We start from the raw sequence: 24123 nt of genomic DNA on the forward strand, positions 1-24123 counted from the left end.
GCCCTCCCCCCACCGGAACGTTATAGACCACGTGGAACACCTACAGGAGAGAGCCAGAAGGGTATGGCCACTGGTCCGGGACCATATGGAGAAGGCTCAAGCCGCCCAGGCACGAACATACAACAAGGGCGCCCGTCTCCGTGAGTTTAAGGTGGGTGACCTTGTCTTAGTATTGGTCCCGACGGCAGAGTGCAAATTCTTGGCTAAGTGGCACGGCCCGTACGAGATCGCTGAGCGAGTGGGGGCCGTCAACTACCGTGTGCAGCAACCCGGCCGGAGGAAAGGTTTGCAGCTGTACCATGTAAATGTATTGAAAAGATGGCACACTGCTGCACCTTTGCCTAGCCCTGCCCTTCTAACGGACCTCTCTTCCCAGAAACCTGCCGTCAATATAGGCGTGGACCTTGGCCCAACACAAATCCAAGATGTCCAAGAGCTCTTGGACCGCTACCGGGACATTTTTGCAGAGATGCCCGGGCGCACCCATGTCATAGAACATGACATAGAGACCCCGCCTGGGAAGGTGGTCAGGCAACGACCATACAGGGTCCCAGAAGCGCGGAGGGAAGCGATAAAAGAAGAGGTAAAAAAGATGCTTGACCAAGACGTCATTGAAGAGTCCTACAGCCCTTGGTCCAGTCCAATCGTGATCGTCCCTAAACCAGATGGCTCCTTGAGGTTTTGCAACGACTTCCGAAAACTAAACGACATATTCACCTTCGATGCATATCCCATGCCTAGAGCCGATGAGCTGATTGACCGCCTTGGACCTGCCCGCTTCGTCAGCACCATGGACTTGACAAAAGGTTATTGGCAGGTACCCCTGACCCAGAGAGCCAAACCCAAGACGGCCTTGTCAACTCCAGACGGCTTGTTCCAGTACACTGTCCTACCCTTCGGTATCCACGGGGCCCCTGCGACCTTCCAGCGCATGATGGACCGAATCCTCCGTCCTCACCAAGCCTATGCCGCTGCCTATCTTGATGACATCGTGGTCCACAGCGCCACCTGGGCCCACCATCTGGAACACCTGGAGGCTGTCCTCAAGGCCCTTCGTCAGGCTGGTCTAACAGCGAACGGCAAGAAGTGCCGGGTAGGATGGACCGAAACCGACTACCTCGGGTATACGATAGGCCGTGGGTGTGTGCGACCCCAAGCCCAGAAGGTGGAGAAGATACGGAACTGGCCCCGCCCCATCACTAAAAAACAGGTGCAGTCCTTCTTAGGTCTGATCGGCTACTACCAGAAGTTTATCAAAGACTTTGCCACAATAGCGGCCCCCCTCAACGACCTCACTCGACAACGGTCAACCCACCGAGTATCTTGGACCACCGAAACGGAAGGGGCCTTCGAGAAGTTAAAGCAGGCTCTGTGTGAGGAACCCATCCTTGTTGCACCTGACTTCACGAAGCCATTCGTCCTCCACACAGATGCCTCTGGCACTGGGATCGGGGCAGTCCTAGCCCAATTGGTTGGCGCCGATGAACACCCCGTAACCTTCATTAGCCGAAAATTGCTGAAGCACGAGAAAAATTACTCTACCGTGGAGAAAGAGTGTCTTGCTGTGAAGTGGGCCATCCACCATCTCAGGTATTACCTATGGGGAAGACGCTTCACTCTGGTGACCGACCACGCCCCCCTCAAATGGATGGCCACCAATAAGGACAGCAACGCTCGGGTGACACGCTGGTTCCTGGAACTGCAAAATTATAAGTTCACCGTCGAGCACCGCCCTGGAAAGGAAATCCGCCACGCCGACGCGATGTCCCGCCGCTACGAAGATGAGGAACAGGAAACTCCTCGTCCCAACAAGGAGCTTAGGGGGGGGATATGTGGAGCATCACAATACCTCCGAACAGGTGAGACTAGGCGGAGGGCCAGCCATCCCAATGAAAGCATGCACCAGGCAGTCAAACTATGCCACCCTCGAGGTGTGGTCATTGAAGGCAAGTACATCCCTAATTTCATCCTCAATCAGGCTGATGTGTGGCCACCTGCCACAAGGCAGCTGTGTCAGGTTGGCAATCACTGTGTTTGATTTAAATAGCACCTCAGTGTTTGACTCATGGTGTGGCTGGCTCCCTGCTGGGAAAGGTCTGCTTCCATCGGGCGGCAATTTAGGAGACCTGATCAAGGCATGAGGAATGCGATAATTTGTTTGTTTAAATGAAAGCCCCAACCAGGAGGAATTTAAGTTAACCTGCATTCCAAAAAAGTGACTGAATAAAGCAACGCTGCTGCGTTTGAACCCTAACAGAACTGTCTCTGGGAGGTTGGTTTGTGACCGCACATCACAATATATATAAATATATATATATATATATATATATTAGGGATGTCCCGATCCAGGTTTTTGCACTTCCGATCCGATACCGATATTGTTTTTGCACTTCCGATCCGATACCGATACTGACCGATACTGGCCTATCCGAGCATGTATTAAAGTTTAAAGTTATTTAGCCTACTTAGTTGTCAGAATCATGTTGAAAAGGGTTTTAGTACTCTTGATAACAACTAGCCAGCTGAATTAGGTGAGTTTGAATAATACACAATGGTTGGTAACAAGAAACTGACCTGTTTATTCAAGGATAAACACAAAATAGACAAAATTATACATGACGAACAGAAATGGCATCATTGAACTAGGGCTGGGCGATATGGCCTTTTTTTAATATTGCGATATTTTAAGGCCATATTGCGATACACAATATATATCTCGATATTTTGCATTAGCCTTGAATGAACACTTGATGCATATAATCACAGCAGTATGATGATTCTATGTGTTTTGATTGATTGATTGAGACTTTTATTAGTAGGTTGCACAGTGAAATACATATTCCGTACAATTGACCACTAAATGGTAACACCCCAAAAAGTGTTTCAACTTGTTTAAGTCGGGGTCCACTTAAATTGATTCAAGATACAGATATATACTATCAGATATATACTATTACCATAATACAGTCATCACACAAGATAATCACATTGAATTATTTACATTATTTAAAATCCGGGGTATGGAGGGGGGCGCCGGATGTAAGTGTCAAAAAGACAGCCAAAAGTGTTTGATATGAGAATAAATCTAAAGTTAAAATATAGGGTAGAAATGCACCCATTTGCAGGAAATGTAGTTTTGATTTTCAAAATTTTCTTTCAAGGCTTGCATGTCTACATTAAAACATTCTTCTTCATACTGCATTAATATATGCTACTTTTAAACTTTCATGCAGAGAAGGAAATCACAACTAAAAAAATCACTAATTTTTTCATACGGTGTTGATGTGGAAATTTTTGCCTCGGCATTTTGATGGTGTGGGCGTGTGGCACCGAATGGAGATAAGCGTCTCGACAGATGTCACAATATTTGAACAATGAGGACGAAAACTGTTTTCTCTGTCGTGTCCGTGTGTCAAAAATTGTTATGCGCTTATTTTTTTATTTGATTTTGTGCGTGGCATATAATTGCTATGCGCACAGGCGCGCACCTTAGAGGGAACGTGGGTCACACGGCTGCGCTAGCATCACAGCTAACGTTAGCCATGCTGCTACCTCTCTGCTCGGGGAGGAGGTATACGTATGTGACGTATGACGTGACAGTATGTGACGTGTGTAAGAAGGTGCGCTTGCTGTCTGTGAGAGGGAGACACAGGAAAGAGTGAGAAGAGCCTGTCGTGTAATGCCAGCAGCTAAAAGCAACTGCGTGAGAATCCACATACCTGTGGATGTGTTGAAGGTGTGCTGGAAAATGCGGAACGGAAATTAGGGAGCAGCAGAAAAGTGGCATGTATTATTTCAATCGGTGCGTTGGAAAAAAACGGACCTGAGTTTTTTTTTTAAACTGGATCTGGATCGGCATCTTCCCATGCCTTGCCGATACGCATTTTCTGGCAAATATCGGAGGCCGATCCGATCCAAATATCGGATCGGGACATCCCAAATATATATATATGAAATACTTGACTTGGTGAATTCTAGCTGTAAAAATACTCATCCCCTCTTAACCACGCCCCCGGCCACGCCCCTGCCCCACCCTCGACCACGCCCCCCACACCCCCACCTCCCGAAATCGGAGGTCTCAAGGTTGGCAAGTATGGCCATGAGACTCTTGAACGCATCATAATAATCCCCTCAATTCCTCCCACCCCCCAAAAAAACGTATTAACTGGCTGGAATTTAAAGACAATATAACATACATCCATAAACGTGGATGCATATGCAAAAGTGCAACATATTTATCTGTACAGTAATCTATTTATATCTGCACCTTATTGCTCTTTTATCCTGCACTACAACGAGCTAATGCAACGGAATTTTGTTCTTATCTGTACTGTACTGTAAAGTTCAAATTTGAATGACAATAAAAGGAAGTCTAAGTCTCTAACATTGTACAATAAGTGACTATTTTTTTATGTTTCAGTTTTTATATCTTGTTCAGCACTTTGCAATACTGCTACATCATGCTAAAGCTGCATCTGTTTAGCACACAGCTTCTAAAAATTTTCTGGATCATCATTTTTTTTCCCAAAGTAGTCTTTGTTGTCTCTTATAAGGTCTGCATGATGAGGAGTGTTGTTATTGAAGGGACAAGTGAAAATTGTGATGCGTCTGTGAAATATTTATACCGCTGTATTATTAAATTAAGCAAAATACATGAATAATACATGTTATTATGAATGGGCCTGTTACTACATTACACATATACTTACAGCATGAAAAACCGCTGATGAAGACTTTTGGATGTTTTTTTTAGAGCGCTTTAAAGGCAGAATAGAGCGAATACCATTTGTTCCATTGTTAGCTGACTTTTTCCAGTGTTTATTTACCATTTAGAATGCATACAAATGCCTGGGTCTGGGTTAGTGAAGAATGCATTAACGACCTGATAAAATATGCTGGTTGTTTGAGCACACTGCAGCTAGACTTGGATAGTCCCACTTCTTAATGCTCAGTACCCGACCAAATTATTTTAAATATATATCATCTGTTTTGTGTAGTTATTTTTTTGTGTCCATGACGGATTATTTAGATATACATTATTTCTTAGGGGAACAATTGCTTTGGTTTTTATATTTGTTTTTCGTCTGAACTTTTGGCACGGATTTTTAACGAAAACTGAAGCCTTACTGTAAATGTCAAAATTCGGCTGCAGTGCTTGACCAGTAACAATGGGTCCGGATTAAATTTTACCTAATTTCTGTGAGAATCCTGCATGTGACTGAAGCATGGGACGGCGTGGCGCAATGGAAGAATGGCCGTGCGCGACACGAGTGTCCCTGGTTCAATCCCCACCTAGTACCAACCTCGTCATGTCCGTTGTGTCCTGAGCAAGACACTTCACCCTTGCTCCTGATGGGTGCTGGTTAGCGCCTTGCATGGCAGCTCCCTCCATCAGTGTGTGAATGTGTGTGTGAATGGGTAAATGTGGAAGTAGTGTCAAAGCGCTTTGAGTACCTTGAAGGTAGAAAAGCGCTATACAAGTACAACCCATTTATCATTTATTAAGGAGTGGTTGGTGAATTTATCCAGGACGAGTTGCAGTTAGCTCAAACAACCACTAGGTAGCATCTACGAGCAGATAATTATGTATCATCTCTTTCTCTTTTGGACCTATCACGTCTTCACATCAAGGAAACGCCATTCTTCACGCATTTTTCACTTGCGCTTTGAGTGAGGGATGAGGCAAAAACCAATCCAGACCTACTGTAGGTACTATTGAGTCAAACCAGTCTTCCTCTCAGGGAATAAAAGTCACTGATCAATCCCAAATTCTTTCGGATGACATATATGTTGAGTAAGAAGGACCACCAAGACAGAATAGGAATACTATCAAGTTTTACTAAAGCTTTAGGAGACCAGTCTTACAGTGTGTTAATAGCAGCATCTAGAAGCGGTCTGAAAATCAAATGGGAAGAGACAGTTTATTGAATACGAAAACAACACTCACCTGCCCAGAAAGGAATGTTCCAAACTGATAAGATAAAAAGGGACTAAATCATACTCCAATCCAATCAACGTTCTCTCTAAGGTGTGCGCCTGTGCAATTGTGCACTGCTCAAGCGTCCTCTGCGCACGGCAAATCTATGCCGCGCACAAAATCAAATAAAAAATGAGCGCATAACAATTTTCGACACATGGACACGATAGAGAAAACAGTTTTCGTCATCATTGTTCAAATATTGTAACGTCTGTCGAGACGCTTTGAGGACATGAATTCCATCCATCACTTTTCTGAGCAAAACTATTTATTGTCGGCCATAAACACATCACCAAAACATTAGTAAAAAAAATGATATCTAGCAAAAGTGGTCATTTTCTGCAGTACAAACCAGACCAAAAGCAACTTTGTTATATCAACAGCAGCCGCTCGCTCTTTCTCACTTGCGCCAACACATGCACATATGGCACTTAGCCAGTGATGCGTTTACAGCCACACAAAAAGTCAGACAACTCCAACACCACACATAAAGTGTCATTCCAGGTCGTTACACTATGATTTACCAATCAAATGTGTGCTTATTCTCGTGTCATTTATTAGGAATCTTAATTTATAAATATTAATCATGAAATGCTGTTAGTATATTAAATAAATACTAATAAAAATATATATTTTTACAAACGGGAAATTGCAGGAATGTACACATGATCCCCTGCTTACATCTCATTGTGCAGCATGTGAATGTTTTAATGGGAACTAAATGCAATGTCTGAAAGGGGTACAAATTATTTCCAAAGCAGGACCTCCACCCAGACAAACAACACAAGTAGACAGTTCATGAAAAACAATATTTTTTGTTATTGTCATTGTAAGTGGGCCTAAACACTTATATTAGAAAATAACCTCATTGAAATGAATGCTGTCATTTGATTATAATAATAAGAGAATGTTGTCTGTCTATCTGTGTTGGCCCTGCGATGAGGTGGGGACTTGACCAGGGTGTACACCGCCTTCCGCCCGAATGCAGCTGAGATAGGCTCCGGCACCCCCCGCGACCTTGAAAGGGACAAGCGGTAGAAAATGGATGGATGGATGGAGAATTAACTTATTTAGTTAGGTTTGGGACAGGTGTGCTGCTGGTGTTGCCACAGTGTGCACGTCTGATGTTGCTCACATGGGCTCCGCTGAATGCTCAGGTAGTTTTTGCGTTTGCTCACACACATGTGCCTTACCTTCAGGGTAAGGCACAGAGTTTACTTGCGGGCATACGATACAAGAACAAAGTGTACACATGAGGAAATATTAGCTGCTTCAAACATGACTATGAATAAAGAAATAACCCTTAAAAATATATGAATTCTCTACAGTACCCTACCATTGTGGTGATGGGTGCCAAAAAGTGGTTTGGGTTAGTTGTGGTGGTTCCTTTCACTACTTTTGTTGCAACAATTGCCACACCATAGTGTTCATTTGAAAGTACTTTTAATGCTCTTCGTCTGCTTGCTCCTTCCTGTCCTGTGCAGAAGCCTCACGTGCCGTACCGTGACAGCAAAATGACGCGCATCTTACAGGACTCACTCGGGGGGAACTGTCGCACCACCATGTTTATCTGCTGCTCTCCCTCCAGCTACAATGACACAGAGACCAGGTCCACGCTCATGTTTGGCCAAAGGTAAAGCACACGCCTGGATGCTGCTGCCACATTTGATAAGCCGTTCACGCGCACTTACCTCCAACCGTTTTGCAACCCTTTTGCCATTTCTGATGTGGGCTGTAATCATCGCCCAAGCAGACGTTTTGGATGTTAGCGAGATTCGTCACACATAACAGACCACCGGCATTGTGAAGTAAACACAATGTAAAAGATGATCTTCCAGTCAGGCTCTACAAGCGCTTGCATGACGCGACTAATCTGCATTTAAAAAGCAACCTGACGTCAAGCAGATAATGCAGCCTGCTTTGATTAATCAAATGTACACTTCATGCACTCAAGTTCAGGGACGGCTCCAGGATTTTTTTCTCCCCCAGGACATGCAGGACTGTCTCAGAAAATTACAATATTGTGATGAAGTTCTTTATTTTCTGTAATGCAATTAAAAAAAACAAAAATGTCATACATTATGGCTTCATTACACATCAACTGAAATATTGCAAGCCTTTTATTATTTTAATATTGCTGATTATGGCATACAGCTTAAGAAAACTCAAAAATCCTATCTCAAAAAATTTGAATATTTCCTCAGACCAAGTAAAAAAAAACATTTATAACAGCAAAACAAAATCAAACATTTGAAAATGTCAATTAATGTACTCAGTACTTGGTTGGGAATCCTTTTGCACGGATTACTGCATCAATGCGGCGTGGCATGGAGGCAATCAGCCTGTGGCATTGCTGAGGTGTTTTGGATGCCCAGGATGCTTCAATAGCGGCCTTTAGCTCAATTGCATTATTGGGTCTGGTGTCTTTCAGCTTCTTCTTCACAATACCCCACACATTCTCTATGGGGTTCAAGTCAGGGGAGTTGGCAGGCCAATCGAGGACAGTAATGCCATGGTCAGTACACCAGTTACTGGTGGTTTTGGCACTGTAGGCAGGTGCCAGATCATGCTGGAAAATGAAATCATCATCTCCATAGAGCTTTTCAACAGGCAATGACAGAGGTGTCATTCAACTGGTTGTAAGTCCAAGTATTATCTCAAAAGTGATGAACATTATTTTATGAAAGTTGAAAAGTTACTTAGTGCTGCTTTGAGATATTACTAATAGTGAAATTAATAATAGGCCTACAAAGTGCACCCGTATTGTCGCCAGAAGAAGTGCAAACAGCTCCGTTTACAAATGGTCGCTTTGGAGGAGCGGGACAAAAACTTTCACATTCGTGCTGTGATTGGGCAGCCATAAGAATGAGCTGCACATTCAAAAAGGTGTTTGGAAATATGGACTCGGTGGTGTGATTGGGCCACAGAAAGATGGACTCACAGAGACGATTGGCTACCATGAAGCGGTCACGTTTTGTGGGCGGTCTCATTATCCATTTCTACCATATATGGCTAATCCATGGATGTCAACAGTGGGACAACACAAATAGGGCAAATTCCATTGTCAATAAAAGTTAAAAAGAGTGTCATACTTTGTGTGACTTCTTCTGGGCACAACAACAACACAATAAGCTGACAAACGACACATTCAGTTGTTGTTTTTTTAGAGCGCATCGATATTAGGTTTGAATGCACATATTCAATCAGTGTTGCTTTATCTCATTTCGGCATTTCAAGCACAATGAGCTTCACCTGTGCTCATGGACCCTCCTCTGCGAAAGCTAACATTTCACAGATCTGCGGTCAGTGTTGCAGCTGACGCGGAGCTAAAATTTCTGTGGGAGGGTATGCAGGTGGAGGAACAAGACGGCATCGCTTACGCAAGCAACGTGACAAGAGAGTATATTTCAGCCTTTAGGTCAAACAAAAACTTTTTCTCATTCAGCCAGAAAAAGGAGGAGGAACCCTCTGGAGAAGTGTAGTAGAAAGTCTGGACGCCAGGCAAAAAAGGCTAGACTTTGCTACTCTAAGAGACGGCTGGGCCCTTAAGCCCAATAGATCGATTGGTATTGCAGAGACATCGCAACCACTCCGGTTGCCGGCCAGGACTCCAGGTCCACCTGAGTCTTTGAGACAGCGCTGTGGGACGTCAAGTACTCCAGACTATAAGGAATTGTTGAAACCCTTCCAAGAGACTGAGCGCGAGGGACAGTGAAGACATTGAAACTGCCCTGGGTGGGAGGGAAGCACAGGTTGTGTGATGCCGTTTCAGGAGAGCGCCATCTGGGTTCCCAAAAAACGTCAGAGGTCAGGCAATGACCAAACCAAGACACATCAAGCTTTGACTGTAATCTGAACCTGAATCTAAATCAAGGTAGAGCTTAATGAATTCAGGGCCAGAATCGTCTGTTGGAATGGTCAGAATCACTCCAAGAAGTGGGAGACAGAACGTAATGAAGAGTGGAAATAGGATAATCAGGCACACACACATTTGGACACACAAGGGAAACAGGACTAATTAAGGAATAAGGCTGAGAGTAGGCATTCTAGCACCAATCAGGGCGCCTGTGTTATGTGCTTCTTGCCAGGTCCATTTATTTTAGTCGGAGTCTTGTATAAAAAGGCACCATGACTGCTACGAAGGACGTGTGCGGCTGTGCCCGGATGCACGCAATTGCTGTCGTTTTGACGTCAGTCTGTTTTTGTCAAATCGTCTCTTAGATTGATCAATTTCTTCTTGAACAAATTGCTTGAAAATGCCACATCCAGTATGCACCAGGAGTGAAACACGTACAACCCAATGCACAGTTGGTCACTTCAGCGACACATTCCGTTGACATTAGAAATCCCTTAATTCTTTTATGTGAAAGAATACATAAAACATCCTGTTCAACAAAAATATCCAAATTAGGCATCATACCCTGCAGTGTGAACGTAGCCAAAAACATGACAGAAAGACAGAGAACTAATGGTACGTTCCGTTTACCTCGAAGTTGTAAGTCGGAGCTGGGAATGACGTAACAGCCGAGTTGTGAGCGTTCTAAGTACTAGGTGGAAAAATAAGGTGGCCACATCCGAAAAAGCTATTCTTGCGTTTGCCCTGTCTGAATACAAACAAATGTGCACTCTTTCTGCAACCTTCAACCATAGTGGATGAAGAGGGAACACAGACGCTATTGCTAGCGATGTAGAACGTATATACCAAAGGAAAAAAAAAAAGGTTTATACGACAGTAACGTTACCATATATGTACAAACATCCAACAATACGTTGTATATGGCTGATTTAGTGAGACAAAAACTCATCAGAAATTCTAAAATCGAGTTGGGAAATTGTGTTAGATATAAATATAAACGGAATACAATGATTTGCAAATCATTTTCAACCCATATTCAGTTGAATATGCTACAAAGACAACATATTCGATGTTCAAACTGATAAACATTTTTTTTTTTTGCAAACTTTAGAATTTGATGCCAGCAACACGTGACAAAGAAGTTGGGAAAGGTGGCAATAAATACTGATAAAGTTGAGGAATTCTCATCAAACACTTATTTGGAACATCCCACAAGCGTGCAGGCTAATTGGGAACAGGTGGGTGCCATGATTGGGTTTAAAAACAGGTTTCCAAAAAATGCTCAGTCTTTCACAAGAAAGGATGGGGTGAGGTACACCCCTTTGTCCACAACTGCGTGAACAAATAGTCAAACAGTTTAAGAACAATGTTTCTCAAAGTGCAATTGCAAGAAATTTAGGGATTTCAACATCTACGGTCCAAAATATCATCAAAAGGTTCAGAGAATCTGGAGAAATCACTCCACGTAAGCGGCATGGCCGGAAACCAACATTGAATGACCGTGACATCCGATCCCTCAGGTGGCACTGTATCAAAAACCGACATCAATCTCTAAAGGATATCACCACATGGGCTCAGGAACACTTCAGAAAACCACTGTCACTAAATACAGTTGGTCGCTACATCTGTAAGTGCAAGTTAAAGCTCTACTATGCAAAGCGAAAGCCATTTATCAACAACATCCAGAAACACCGCCGGCTTCTCTGGGCCCGAGATCATCTAAGATGGACTCATGCAAAGTGGAAAAATGTTCTGTGGTCTGACGAGTCCACATTTCAAATTGTGTTTGGAAATATTCGACATTGTGTCACCTGGACCAAAGGGGAAGCGAACCATCCAGACTGTTATCGACGCAAAGTTCAAAAGCCAGCATCTGTGATGTATGGGGGTGCATTAGTGCCCAAGGCATGGGTAACTTACACATCTGTGAAGGCACCATTAATGCTGAAAGGTACATACAGGTTTTGGAACAACATATGCTGCCATCTAAGCGCCGTCATTTTCATGGACGCCCCTGCTTATTTCAGCAAGACAATGCCAAGCCACATTCAGCACGTGTTACAACAGCTTGGCTTTGTAAAAAAAAAGTGCGGGTACTTTCCTGGTCCGCCTGCAGTCCAAACCTGTCTCCCATCGAAAATGTGTGGCGCATTATGAAGCGTAAAATACGACAGCGGAGACCCCAGACTGTTGAACGACTGAAGCTCTACATAAAACAAGAATGGGAAAGAATTACACTTTCAAAGCTTCAACAATTAGTTTCCTCAGTTCCCAATCGTTTATTGAGTGTTGTTAAAAGAAAAGGTGATGTAACACAGTGATGAACATGCCCTTTCCCAACTACTTTGGCATGTGTTGCAGCCATGACATTCTAAGTTAATTATTATTTGCAAAAAAATAAAAATAAAGTTTGAGTTTGAACATCAAATATGTTGTCTTTGTAGTGCATTCAATTGAATATGGGTTGAAAAGGATTTGCAAATCATTGTATTCCGTTTATATTTACATCTAACACAATTTCCCAACTCATATGGAAACGGGGTTTGTATATAAACTTATATTATTGTTTACATTCAGAGCAGCCATATTTGAAGCCAACTCAGGGGTGGTGAGAATCCGACCTCGAGGGGCGTTCCAGTTGAAATTTCGACAAAGAACTCGGAAATTCCGACTTCCCATTACAGATGGAACGCAGCATATACACTCAGGCTAATTAGATCAGTGTTTTTCAACCTGGTGTGCCGTGGGAGATGATCTAATTTCACCTATTTGGGTTAAAAATATTTTTTGCAAACCAGTAATTATAGTCTGCAAATGATGTGTTGTTGTTGAGTGTCGGTGCTGTCTAGAGCTTGGCAGAGTAACCGTGTTATACTCTTACATATCAGTAGGTGGCAGCCGGTAGATAATTGCTTTGTAAAGGTCGGAAGCAGCGGAAGGCAGCTTAAACCAAAAATAAACAAAAGGTGAGTGCCTCTAAGAAAAGGTATTGAAGCTTAGGGAAGGCTATGCAAAACGAAACTAAAACTGAACTGGCTACAAAGTAAACAACAACAGAATGCTGGTCGACAGCAAAGACTTACTGTGGAGCAAAGACGGCGTCCACAATGTACATCTGAATATGACATGACAAATCAACAATGTCCCCACAAAGAAGGATAAAAACAACTGAAATATCCTAGATTGATAAAACAGTCAACAAAAGTAGATGCGGGAAATATCGCTCAAAGGAAGACATGAAACTGCTACAGGAAAATACCAAAAAAAGAGAAAAAGCCACCAAAATAGGTGCGCAAGACAAGAATTAAAACACTACACACAGGAAAACAGCAAAAAAGTCCAAATAAGTCACGGCGTGATGTGACGGGTGATGACAGTACACCTACTTTGAGACAAGAGCTATATTGATGCATGCTTGGTTATGGTTTAAAGTCATATCCAACAATTGCGACAACAACTTTTTACTGTCAACTGAATTTTGTTTTTTTAATGATTTCTGCTGGTGGTGTGCCTCTGGATTTTTTCAACGCAAAAAGTGTGCCTTGGCTCAAAAAAGTTTGAAAAACATTGAATTACACCACAGGACACACATGGACTAGTCACGATTAGGGGGAGAGAACAGATTAATGGCGACACAAGGGTCAAGGCGAGACGCAAAAACACAGAGAGCACGTGGAGACACAACAAAGTAAAAAGCAGATGAGAAATAAAAGATGGTGAAAGTTAGCTTCTTAAGCCAGTAGGTGTGAATCATTCCAGTTTTACTTCTGTCCATCTCTTCATCTTGGACACTTTTTCTTAGGCCCTGTTTACACTAAGCCGGATAAGGTTATCCAGGGTAAATCCCACCTAACCTTATCCTTTTCCACACACACACAATGGTCGTTTAAGACCCTCTCCCCCCCTGCGTCCGCCGGCGCAACGCGACCAAATACGAATGTGCGGAAAATGCGCACATCATAGTCACCTCCAGTGTTGCTTTGTGTGCAAGTTCTTAAATTTAACTTATCTGAACAATATCCAGTGTTGTGGTATTTCAATTAACTGGAATCCAGTGTGCTGTGGGGCCCTATTGTAGTGAATCACACCTGAGACATCATAAATTAATACAATCTTTATTAGACACGTAAACAATGTGATAAAGAACATTTTACATCAATCAAACTAGGGATCTAGATATCTGGTCAGGACACTCCTCACTCTTTTGCCTTCACCTTCATTGTCCATTCCTTTTTGGAGACTTCATATACTCTGGACCTAGAAGTTGAGTCCGCGACATACATGGCGGACAATAACTGATACAGTCTGCTTTGCCAGTCCAAAAGCATTCGCCGTTTTCCGTAGTCTTCCCTCGACGGCCAGGTAATACCAAGCACTCGCTACCTTTTTTATCACTTCCACTGTAGCCCGCATTCCCGTTGTCTCTCCTTCGACAAATAGACAACGTTTTTCGATAAGTATAATCACAGCTGACCTGGACATTGGAAAGTTCTCTTGCCGTCTGAGAAGTGTTGTATCCCAAATAGCTGAAATCACTTTCTCTTAAGGTATTCATGTGTGATTTCCACAAGCGTCTGTACATGTAGAAGAAGGAGAAACACGGACATGTCTGGATGACTCGCCTCCATATTTCCAGGGGTTAGCTCCGAGTTACGAAACCGCTTTATTATGAATCTGGCTGTGGCGCGGTCTTTCTGACGTCACTTCTTGTGTGGGGCGCGGTCTTTCTGGCGTCACTTCCTCTCCGTACTCGATTTGTAAACGATCAATGAGTCCATACAAAGCTAAGTGCCGGAGATTCAAGAAATACATGGCGCACTTAGCCGTGTAAATATTTGTTCGAGGAGGGGTTTAGTGTGGCTGAAACGGGGCTTCGGCTAAATAATCATTAGTTTAAGGGGTTAAACGACTTAGTGTAGACATGGCCTTAGATATCTGCCGTTGTTCTGATTACTGACTCTTGTCCTGGGCGATGGCGTTTCCTAGTGTTAATTCGTAGGGTTTGGAGGATTTACACCTTGTCTTCATTCTTTTCCCTTAACTTTTGATGTCACCGTGTTTAATGAGGTTTTTTTTTCGTGGCCAATTTAAGTGTAGTGATGGTTCAGCTGGTTAATAAGAGGGGGGGTTCTTCCTTTGAAGGGTGGCATCAAAGCTGAGTGCTCTGAACAGGTCGCCTATTTTAAAATGAGCAAATACATTTAGTGGCTGTGTTCGCATCCACACTCACTGTGTAATCTTTAGTGAGCGGATATTTAGATGGCTCATTTAAACCGCATTTGGACTTCTCGCTCTGCCTTCCTCCTCCTTCCTGCATGCACCACCAAGCACAGCTGGCACAAACCCAATTTGCATACTAATTAATGCCACGCAAGCTGAATGGCTCAAGCTTCTATTGTCTTTTCCCCCCCTCCTTATCTGCTCTGTTTCCACTCTACATCTCTCCATCCATTCTCCCCTATCTTTTTTCCACACATCCCTAAATCAGGGCAAAGACCATCCGAAACACTGTGACGGTGAACCTTGAGCTGACGGCCGAGCAGTGGAAGAGGAAGTACGAAAAGGAGAAGGAGAAGAACAGGTTGCTGAAGGAGACCGTGCAGAGGCTGGAGGCTGAGCTTGGCTGCTGGAGGAATGGTAATTGTAACAAGACTTATCACACTGCACTCTTTATCTTACAGGGCTGTCACAGAGTTTCCTTTACCGACACAATTTTCTTTTTCTTTTTCTTAATTAAAGTGCGTCCTGTGTGGCCCTCAGTTCATACTGTAGCGGTGAAAAATTAGCTAGATGGGTAGATAGATACTTTATTAATACCGGGGGAAAAATTCAGGTTAGCCGCTCTGTCCATAAGACCATTATTTCCCTACTTACTAGCAGCAGCAGTGTTCAATCAATCAATCAATCATCCATCCATTTTCTGGACAAGTCGCCACCTCATCGCAGGGCCAACACAGATAGACAGACAACATTCACACTCACATTCACAGATTATTTAAATAGCCCTAAATCACGAGTGTCTCAAAGGGCTGCACAAGCCACGACGACATCCTCGGCTCAGATCCCACATCAGGGCAAGAAAAAACTCAAACCCAATGGGATTACAATGAGACACCTCAGAAGGGACCGCAGATGTGGGGACCCCCCTCCCTGGGCAACCGGTACAATGGACGTCGAGGGGACCTAGCATAATAGTGTGAGAGATCCAGTCCATAGTGAACTATGGACTGGACCCCTCTCCACCGTGCTGCCCAAAACATAAACATAAAACATCCTGTTCAACGAAAATTATCCAAGTTAAGCATCATACCCTGCAGTGTGAACGTAGCCAAAAACATGACAGAAAGACAGAGAACTAATGGTGCATTTCATTTACCTCCGAAGTTGTAAGTCTAGTCGGAAGTCTAGTAGAAAGTCTGGACGCCAGGCAAAAAAAGGATAGACTTTGCTGCTCTAAGAGATGGCTGGGCCCTTAAGCCCAATAGACCGATTGGGATTGCAGAGAAATCGCAACCATTCCGGGGGCCGGCCAGGACTCTAGGTCCACCTGAGTCTTTGAGACAGCGCTGTGGGATGTCAAGTACTCCAGACTATAAGGAATTGTTGAAAACCTTCCAAGAGACGGTCTGAGCGCGAGGGACAGTGAAGACATTGAGACTGCCCTTGGTGGGAGGGAACCACTGGTTGTGTGATGCCATTTCAGGAGAGCGCCATCTGGGTTCCCAAAAAAGATCAGAGGTCAGGCAATGAAACACGGGACAAGAACACTGTATGTGGGGAACCAAGACACATCAAGCTTTGACTGTAATCTGAACCTGAATCTAAAACCAGGTGGAGCTTAATGAGTTCAGGGCCAGAATCGTCTATGTCAGAATCACTCCAAGAAGTGGGAGACAGAAAAAGGAAAGTAATGAAGAGTGGAAACAGGATAATCAGGCACACACATATTTGGACGCACAAGGGAATAAGGCTGAGGGTAGGCATTCTAGCACCAATCGGGGCGCCTGTGTTATGTGCTTCTTGCCAGGTCCATTTATTTTAGTCGGAGTCTTGTATAAAGAGGCACCATGACTGCTACGAAGGACGTGTGCGGCTGTGCCCGGATGCACGCAATTGCTGTCGTTTTGACGTCAGTCTGTTTTTGTCAAATCATCTCTTAGATTTATCAATTTCTTCTTGAACAAATTGCTTGAAAATGCCACATCCAGTATGCACCAGGAGTGAAACACGTACAACCCAATGCACAGTGGGTCACTTCAGCGACGCATCCCGTTCACATTAGAAATCACTTATTTCTTTTATGTGAAAGAATACATCTAGCATAATAGTGTGAGAGTCCAGTCCATTGTGGGGCCAGCAGGAGATCATCTTGAGTTGAGACAGGTCAGCAGCGCAGAGACGTCCCCAACTGATGCACAGATGAGTGGTCCATCCTGGGTCCCGACTTTGGACAGCTAGCGCGTCACCTGTGGTCGCCGAGTAGACCCAGCAGAAAATAAACATAAACAAAGAGTGGTAGCCAACATAGAAGCGGTCAGGTAATAGACAGATATCTTCCTTTGCTGTATAGCGAGTGATTATACAGCTGGATGGAGTGCGGAATGAAGGAGTTCTTGAATCGAACACTGTGGGAACGAAGCTGAAGGAACCTGTTGGAGTATGAACTCCGCTGTCCCTCAATTGTCTGGTGGAGTGTGTGGGCAGGACTGCCCAGTGTCCTCCTGTCCCTCACTGACACAAACGCCTCCAACTGCGTGACAATAGTTTGGCCGGCTTTCCGGATCAGTTTGTCAATCCGGTTTAAGTCCCTTTTTGCTGGTGCTGCTCCCCCAACAAACCACTGCAAAGTACAGGGCGGTGGCCACAACAGACTGAAAAAAAGATCTCCAACAGCTTGCTGCACAGTTTGCTCATACCCTTCTTGTCAACAGCTTTGCTGTTGTCCTTCCAGTTCAGTCTGCTGTTCAAGTGGACTCCCAGGTACTTGTACTGCCCCATTACTGCCACCTCCCGGCCCTGGATCTTGATCAGCTCCACAGGTGTCATTCTCTTCTTTATTTTCTAAATGATTGTTATTAATTCTATTGTTATACCGCAGTGGTGTGCCGTCAGGGCCAGCAAGGCCTTCTCTGCTAGCCTAACATAACCAGAAATCATGATCATAATTAAAGATACAATTATTTTTTCAAATACTTTCCCTAAATATCTAAAAGTATTCACATTCTCTTCATGTCATTTATGCTCCTTCCAGTGCTGTTGTTTTTCGGTTAGAGTTTGTATCCAATCAGAATTCAGCGAGCTTATGTTGCCATGCTGTACGAAATCTGCCGGGGGCATTCAGAATCAACAATGTCTGTGCACTGTAAGTGAACGGACACATAGAGGTGATAGACAGTTGCCATAGCCAATCAGATCACAAGTTCTCAGTAAGGCCTTCTAGCTGGCCTCACGCTGTGATTGGATATCCAAGTGACCACAAACTATACAGGTGTTCTTTCTTTTGTCTAGCATTAAAAGATTACAGTTGGTACAAAATGCGGCTGCTAGACTTTTGACAAGAACAAGAAAGTTTGATCATATTATGCTTATACTGGCTCACCTGCACTGGCTTCCTGTGCACTTAAGATGCGACTTTAAGGTTTCACTACTTACGTATAAAATACTACATGGTCTATCTCCAGCCTATCTTGCCGATTGTATTGTACCATATGTCCCGGCAAGAAATCTGCGTTCAAAGAACTCTGGCTTATTAGTGATTACCAGAGCCCAAAAAAAGTCTGCTGGTTATAGAGCGTTTTCTATTCGGGCTCCAGTACTCTGGAATGCCCTCCCGGTAACAGATAGAGATGCTACCTCAGTAGAATAATTTAAGTCCCATCTAAAAACTAATTTGTATACTCTAACCTTTAAATAGACCCCCCTTTTTTAGACCAATTGATCTGCCGATTCTTTTTCTTTCTCCTCTGCTCCCCCCTCTCCCTTGTGGAGGGGGAGACACACAGGTCCCACTGGGGTGAGTTTTTCCTTGCCCTTATGTGGGCTCTGTACCGAGGATGTTGTTGTGGCTTGTGCAGCCCTTTGAGACACTCGTGATTTAGGGCTGTATAAATTAACTTTAATTGATTGATTGATTGTGACTGTAAAGAACACCTCAATCAATCAATCAATGTTTATTTCGTTGTGGCTTGTGCAGCCCTTTGAGACACTTGTGATTTAGGGCTATATAAATAAACATTGATTGATTGATTGAGGTGTTCTTTACAGTCACAATCAATCAATCAATCAACGTTAATTTATATAGCCCTAAATCACGAGTGTCTCAAAGGGCTGCACAAGCCACAACGACATCCTCGGCTCAGATCCCACATCAGGTCAAGAAAAACTTCAGCCCAATGGGATTACAATGAGAAACCTTGGAGGGGACCGTAGATGTGGGGACCCACCCCCCTGGGCGACCGGTGCAATGGATGTCGAGTGGATCTAGTTCATAGTGTGAAAGTCCAGTCCATAGTGGGTCCAGCCGGAGATCGTCTTGGGTGGAGACAAGTCAGCATCGCAAAGACATCCTCAACTGATGCACAGATGAGTGGTCCACCCCCCGACTTTTAACATGCAGGAGTGGGGGGCAGAGCAGAAAAGAGACGGCAGATCAACTGGTCTAAAAAGGGGGTCTATTTAAAGGCTAGAGTATACAAATTAGTTTTAAAATGGGACTTGAATGCTTCTACTGAGGTTGCATCTTTAACTGTTACCGGGATACCATGAGGTATCCAGATGTTGTTTTATGTTGTTTTATGGTCTTGATTCAAAATATTCCTCCTTATCTATGCTTTTTAGGACTATTTATCTGCTCTCTCATTCCTGTAATAGAGGTGACTGACAGTGTGTCCATTGGGAAAATCAATGTGCTAGCCGCCGCTTGTGATGAGATTGTAGCGATCAATACTGAATGACAATACACCGAAGTGACACCTGTCATTGAGTGCCAGGCGCTGTCTGCCCGAAGGTGTTGTAATCAATAAAGGGCTGCCGAGTCCACTGTGTCACCAAGCTGCGTGCATGTGGTGTTGCTTTGTACTGGGCTGAGTAATGTGCTCTGGCTGGAGGTCAGTATGTGGGGAGGACGCCACCAACACTGTCAAAATGATCCATTACGAAATTAAAGGCTTTCCTTTCTGGGAGGGACATAGACGTATAGAATGTAGAGCAATGGTCTGATTGTACGGAAGTCTCTTAATGTGATGTACTACCGCTGCCATGTTGGTTTTATTTGCAGCACCGTTTGTTTTTTTATAGTTGGAAAGACTTCGCTATGGTTTTGTTCATAAAAACGGCCAAAATATGTTTTATGTTGACATGTAGAAACCAAGCAGAGCACTGTAATGAGCGTGCCAGGACAGTAGTTAGCAATGTACTTAGTGAGAAAACACATGCATGTGCTGTATGTGCAAGTATCAACTGGCTACCAGGTTTTATCCAAAAATGACTACTAATTATACGTGTCAACCTGTTTTCCCTCAAACGCCCACATTTTCACCTTCTTTCTCAGCGCCATCATCAATAGTTTTCCGCATTTGAATTTTCAGTAAAAAAATAAGTCCTCTCGAACAGCTTCCGTTCCACTCAGGCAACATCGACTTGGGGAGAGTGGTTGTGCCAGCAACCTGAGGGTTCCTGGTTCAATCCCCACCTTCTACCAACCTCGTCACGTCCGTTGTGTCCTTGAGCAAGACACTTCACCCTTGCTCCCGATGGGTGGTGGTTAGGGCCTTGCATGGTAGATCCCGCCATCAGTGTGTGAATGTGTGTGTGAATGGGTGAATGTGGAAATAATGTCAAAGCGCTTTGAGTACCTTGAAGGTAGTAAAGCGCGATACAAGTGTCTTCCATTTACCAAAACATACACGATTCTGCCAAAAGTATTTGGCCACGTGCCTTGACTCACATATGAACTTGAAGTGCCATTCCATTCCTAACCCATAGGGCTCAATATGATATCGGTCCAACTTTTGCAGCTATTATAGCTTCAATTCTTCTGGGACGGCTGTCCAAAAGGTTGCGGAGTGTGTTTATAGGAATTTTCCACCATTCTTCCAAAAGTGCATTGATGAGGTTGATGTTTGTCGAGAAAGCCTGGCTCTCAGTCTCTGTTCTAATTCATCCCAAAGGTGTTCTATTGGGTTTAGGTCAGGACTCTGTGCAGACCAGTCAAGTTCATGCACACCAGAGTCTGTCATTCCTGTCTTTAAGGACCTTGCTTTGTGCACTGGTGCACAGTCATGTTGGAAGAGGAAGGGGCCCGCTCCAAACTGTTCCCACAAGGTTGGGAGCATGGAATTTTCCAAAATGTTTTGGCTTCCTGGAGCATTCAAAGTTCCTTTCTCTGGATCTAAGGGGCCAAGCCCAACTCCTGAAAAACAACCCCACACCATAATTCCTCCTCCACCAAATTTCCCACTCGGCACAATGCAGTCCAAAATGTACCGTTCTCCTGGCAACCTCCAAACCCAGACTGGTCCATCAGATTGCCAGATGGAAAAGCGTGATTCATCAGTCCAGAGAAGGCGTCTCCACTGCTCTAGAGTCCATGCTTTACACCACTGCATCCCACGCTTTGCATTTGGTCTTGGTGATGCATGGCTTAGATGCAGCTGCTCGGCCATGGAAACCCATTCCATGAAGCTCTCTGCGTACTGTACGTGGGCTAATTGGAACGTCACATGAAGTTTGGAGCTCTGTAGCGACTGACTGTGCAGAAAGTCTTTGCACTATGCGCTTCAGCATCCGCTGACCCCTCTCTGTCAGTTTACGTGGCCTACCACTTGGCAGCTGAGTTGCTGTTGTTCCCAAACTCTTCACTTTTCTTATAATAAAGCCGACAGTTGACTTTGGAATATTTAGGAGCGAGGACATTTCACGACTGGATTTGTTGCACAGGTGGCATCCTATGACAGTTCCACGCTGGAAATCACTGAGAGCGGCCCATTCTTTCACAAATGTTTGTAGAAACAGTCTCCATGCCTAAGTGCTTGATTTTATACACCTGTGGCCGGGCCAAGTGATGAAGACACCTGATTCTGATCATTTGGATGGGTGGCCAAATACTTTTGGCAATATAGTGTATCTCGCAACCAGTAAAGTCAGATCTTCAACCAAAAAGCACGCAAATCGAATAACACATCAGCACCACAAAACCTTACCCTAGAAAGGATGATTGTTGTTTGTCTCATATGTCCATAAGTTATGCCTACACTCAATTACTGTTTTCAGTGGGGTGATACGGTCCATTTTGGTATTCATTTAATACCAAGTAAATAACGGGGGAATTGCCGATACCAATACAGATGCTGATATATTTTCTTGAAATGTGATTTTGGCTCTAGTTTGATTATCATGATTACAGTGATAATAAACGACAGGAAAACAATTTACTAAAAACTAATTTGTACTTTCTAGTTCTAGTGCTGATTAAAACATGCTGAATGGCAGATAATCTTTAACACAGAGAGTTGAACATTGCCATTGATTTTTATATCGATTATGTGTGTGTAATTAACAGTGCATGCATCTTCAGAATACTGTACGGGCTTGTGTGTGTGTGTGTGTGTGTGTGTGTGTGTGTGTGTGTGTGTGTGTGTATGTACTTGCTTGTGTGAGCAATATAAGTTATGGCTTTTCATTAGCAGCATTTACCCTTTATAGTTGTAATACACATCAATAAATACCTATAATAAGCCGCTAGCAGCACATTCCAAACACGGGCTGAACTTGACTTTACAATCCATCAGACCTAAAACCCCCACAATCTCCTCCCTCAATAATTACCGCCCCGTGGCACTCACCCCCATCATAATGAAGTGCTTTGAGAGGCTGGTAAAGGAGGACATTGTCACCAGACTTCCCCCCACATTCGACCCATACCAGTTTGCTTATCTTATCGCCCTAACCGCTCCATCTCCTCTGCACTCCACCTGAGCTTAGAACATCTGGAAGGAAAGGACATACACATGCAGATGTTGTTTCTGGACTTCAGCTCGGCGTTCAACATCACCATTCCACAGGATTTGGTGAGCAAACTGGCCCCCCCTTGGATTCTGTACCCCCCCTATGCAACTGGCTGCTTGACTTCCTCACAGACAGAGCCCAATCTGTGAGAGTGGGCAACAACACCTCCAGTGCCATCTCCCTGAGCACCGGCTCCCCCCAGGGCTGCGTCCTGAGTCCACTGCTGTTCACGTTGATGACCCATGACTGCTGCGCCAGGTCCACTACTAACCATTGTATGCGGACGACACAACAGTCGTGGGCCTCATCCGTGACAACAACGACATGGACTACAGGGAGGAGGTGAAACATCTGGTTGACTGGTGCAGAACCAACAACCTGGTCCTGAACGTCGACAAGACCAAGGAGATCATCGTCGACTTCAGGAGGCACCAGTCCAGCCACACTCCACTCTTCATCAACGGCACAGCAGTGGAGATCGTAAGCAGCACCAAGTTCCTGGGGGTGCATATAACTGACAATATGACCTGGTCCCTACACACCGGAGCTCTTGTAAAAAGAGCTCAGCAGCACATGCACTTTTTGCGTCGGATGAAGAGAGCACAGCTTCCTCCCCCCATTCTACAGAGGCACTTTAGAGAGCCTACTGAACAACAGCATCTCTGTCTGGACTGGAGCCTGCAATGCCTCAGTCTGGAAGTCACTGCAGAGAGTGGTGAGGACGGTGGAAAAGATCATCAGGACTCCACTTCCTCCTATCCAGGAAATTACAAAAAGCCGCTGACTGACCAGGGCTCAGAAAATTGGCAGAGACTTTCCCCACCCCCACCAAGGACTGTTTTCACTGCTGGACTCTAGAAAGAGGTTCCACAGCCTCCGTAGCAGAACCTCCAGGTTCTGTAACAGCTTCTTCCCTCAGGCCATAAGACTCTTGAACGTATCATAATAATCCTCTCAATTCCCCCCAAAAACATTAACTGGCTGGAATATAAAGACAATATAACTTACATCCATAAACGTGGATCCATATGCAAAAGTGCAATATATTTATCTGTACAGTAATCTATTTATTTATATTTGCACCTTATTGCTCTTTTATCCTGCACTACAACGAGATAATGCCACAAATTTCATTTTTATCTGTACTGTAAAATTCAAATTTGAATGACAATAAAAGGAAGTCTAATTCTACAACTTTGGGATGAACTTGAACAGAATCGGTGGAAATACTGTACAGTATTTTTTTTAATTTATTTTTATTTTTTTAAAGAATTTATTAATCAAT

The 24123-nt window shown here is 44.0% G+C and overlaps 1 protein-coding gene across 1 annotated transcript in view; it reads left to right on the forward strand.

Annotated features, from left to right (window-relative positions):
* Positions 1–24123, forward strand: part of kif5ab (kinesin family member 5A, b) — a 459246-nt gene that overhangs the window by 178098 nt on the left and 257025 nt on the right. Inside the window, exons 10-11 of the mRNA XM_061937764.2 lie at positions 7462–7610; positions 15322–15470. Coding sequence (XP_061793748.2) covers positions 7462–7610; positions 15322–15470 — 298 coding nt within the window. The remainder of the gene's footprint in view (positions 1–7461; positions 7611–15321; positions 15471–24123) is intronic.

Source organism: Nerophis lumbriciformis, linkage group LG03 (genome assembly GCF_033978685.3).
Source record: "Nerophis lumbriciformis linkage group LG03, RoL_Nlum_v2.1, whole genome shotgun sequence".
Classification (NCBI taxonomy): Eukaryota; Metazoa; Chordata; class Actinopteri; order Syngnathiformes; family Syngnathidae; genus Nerophis; species Nerophis lumbriciformis.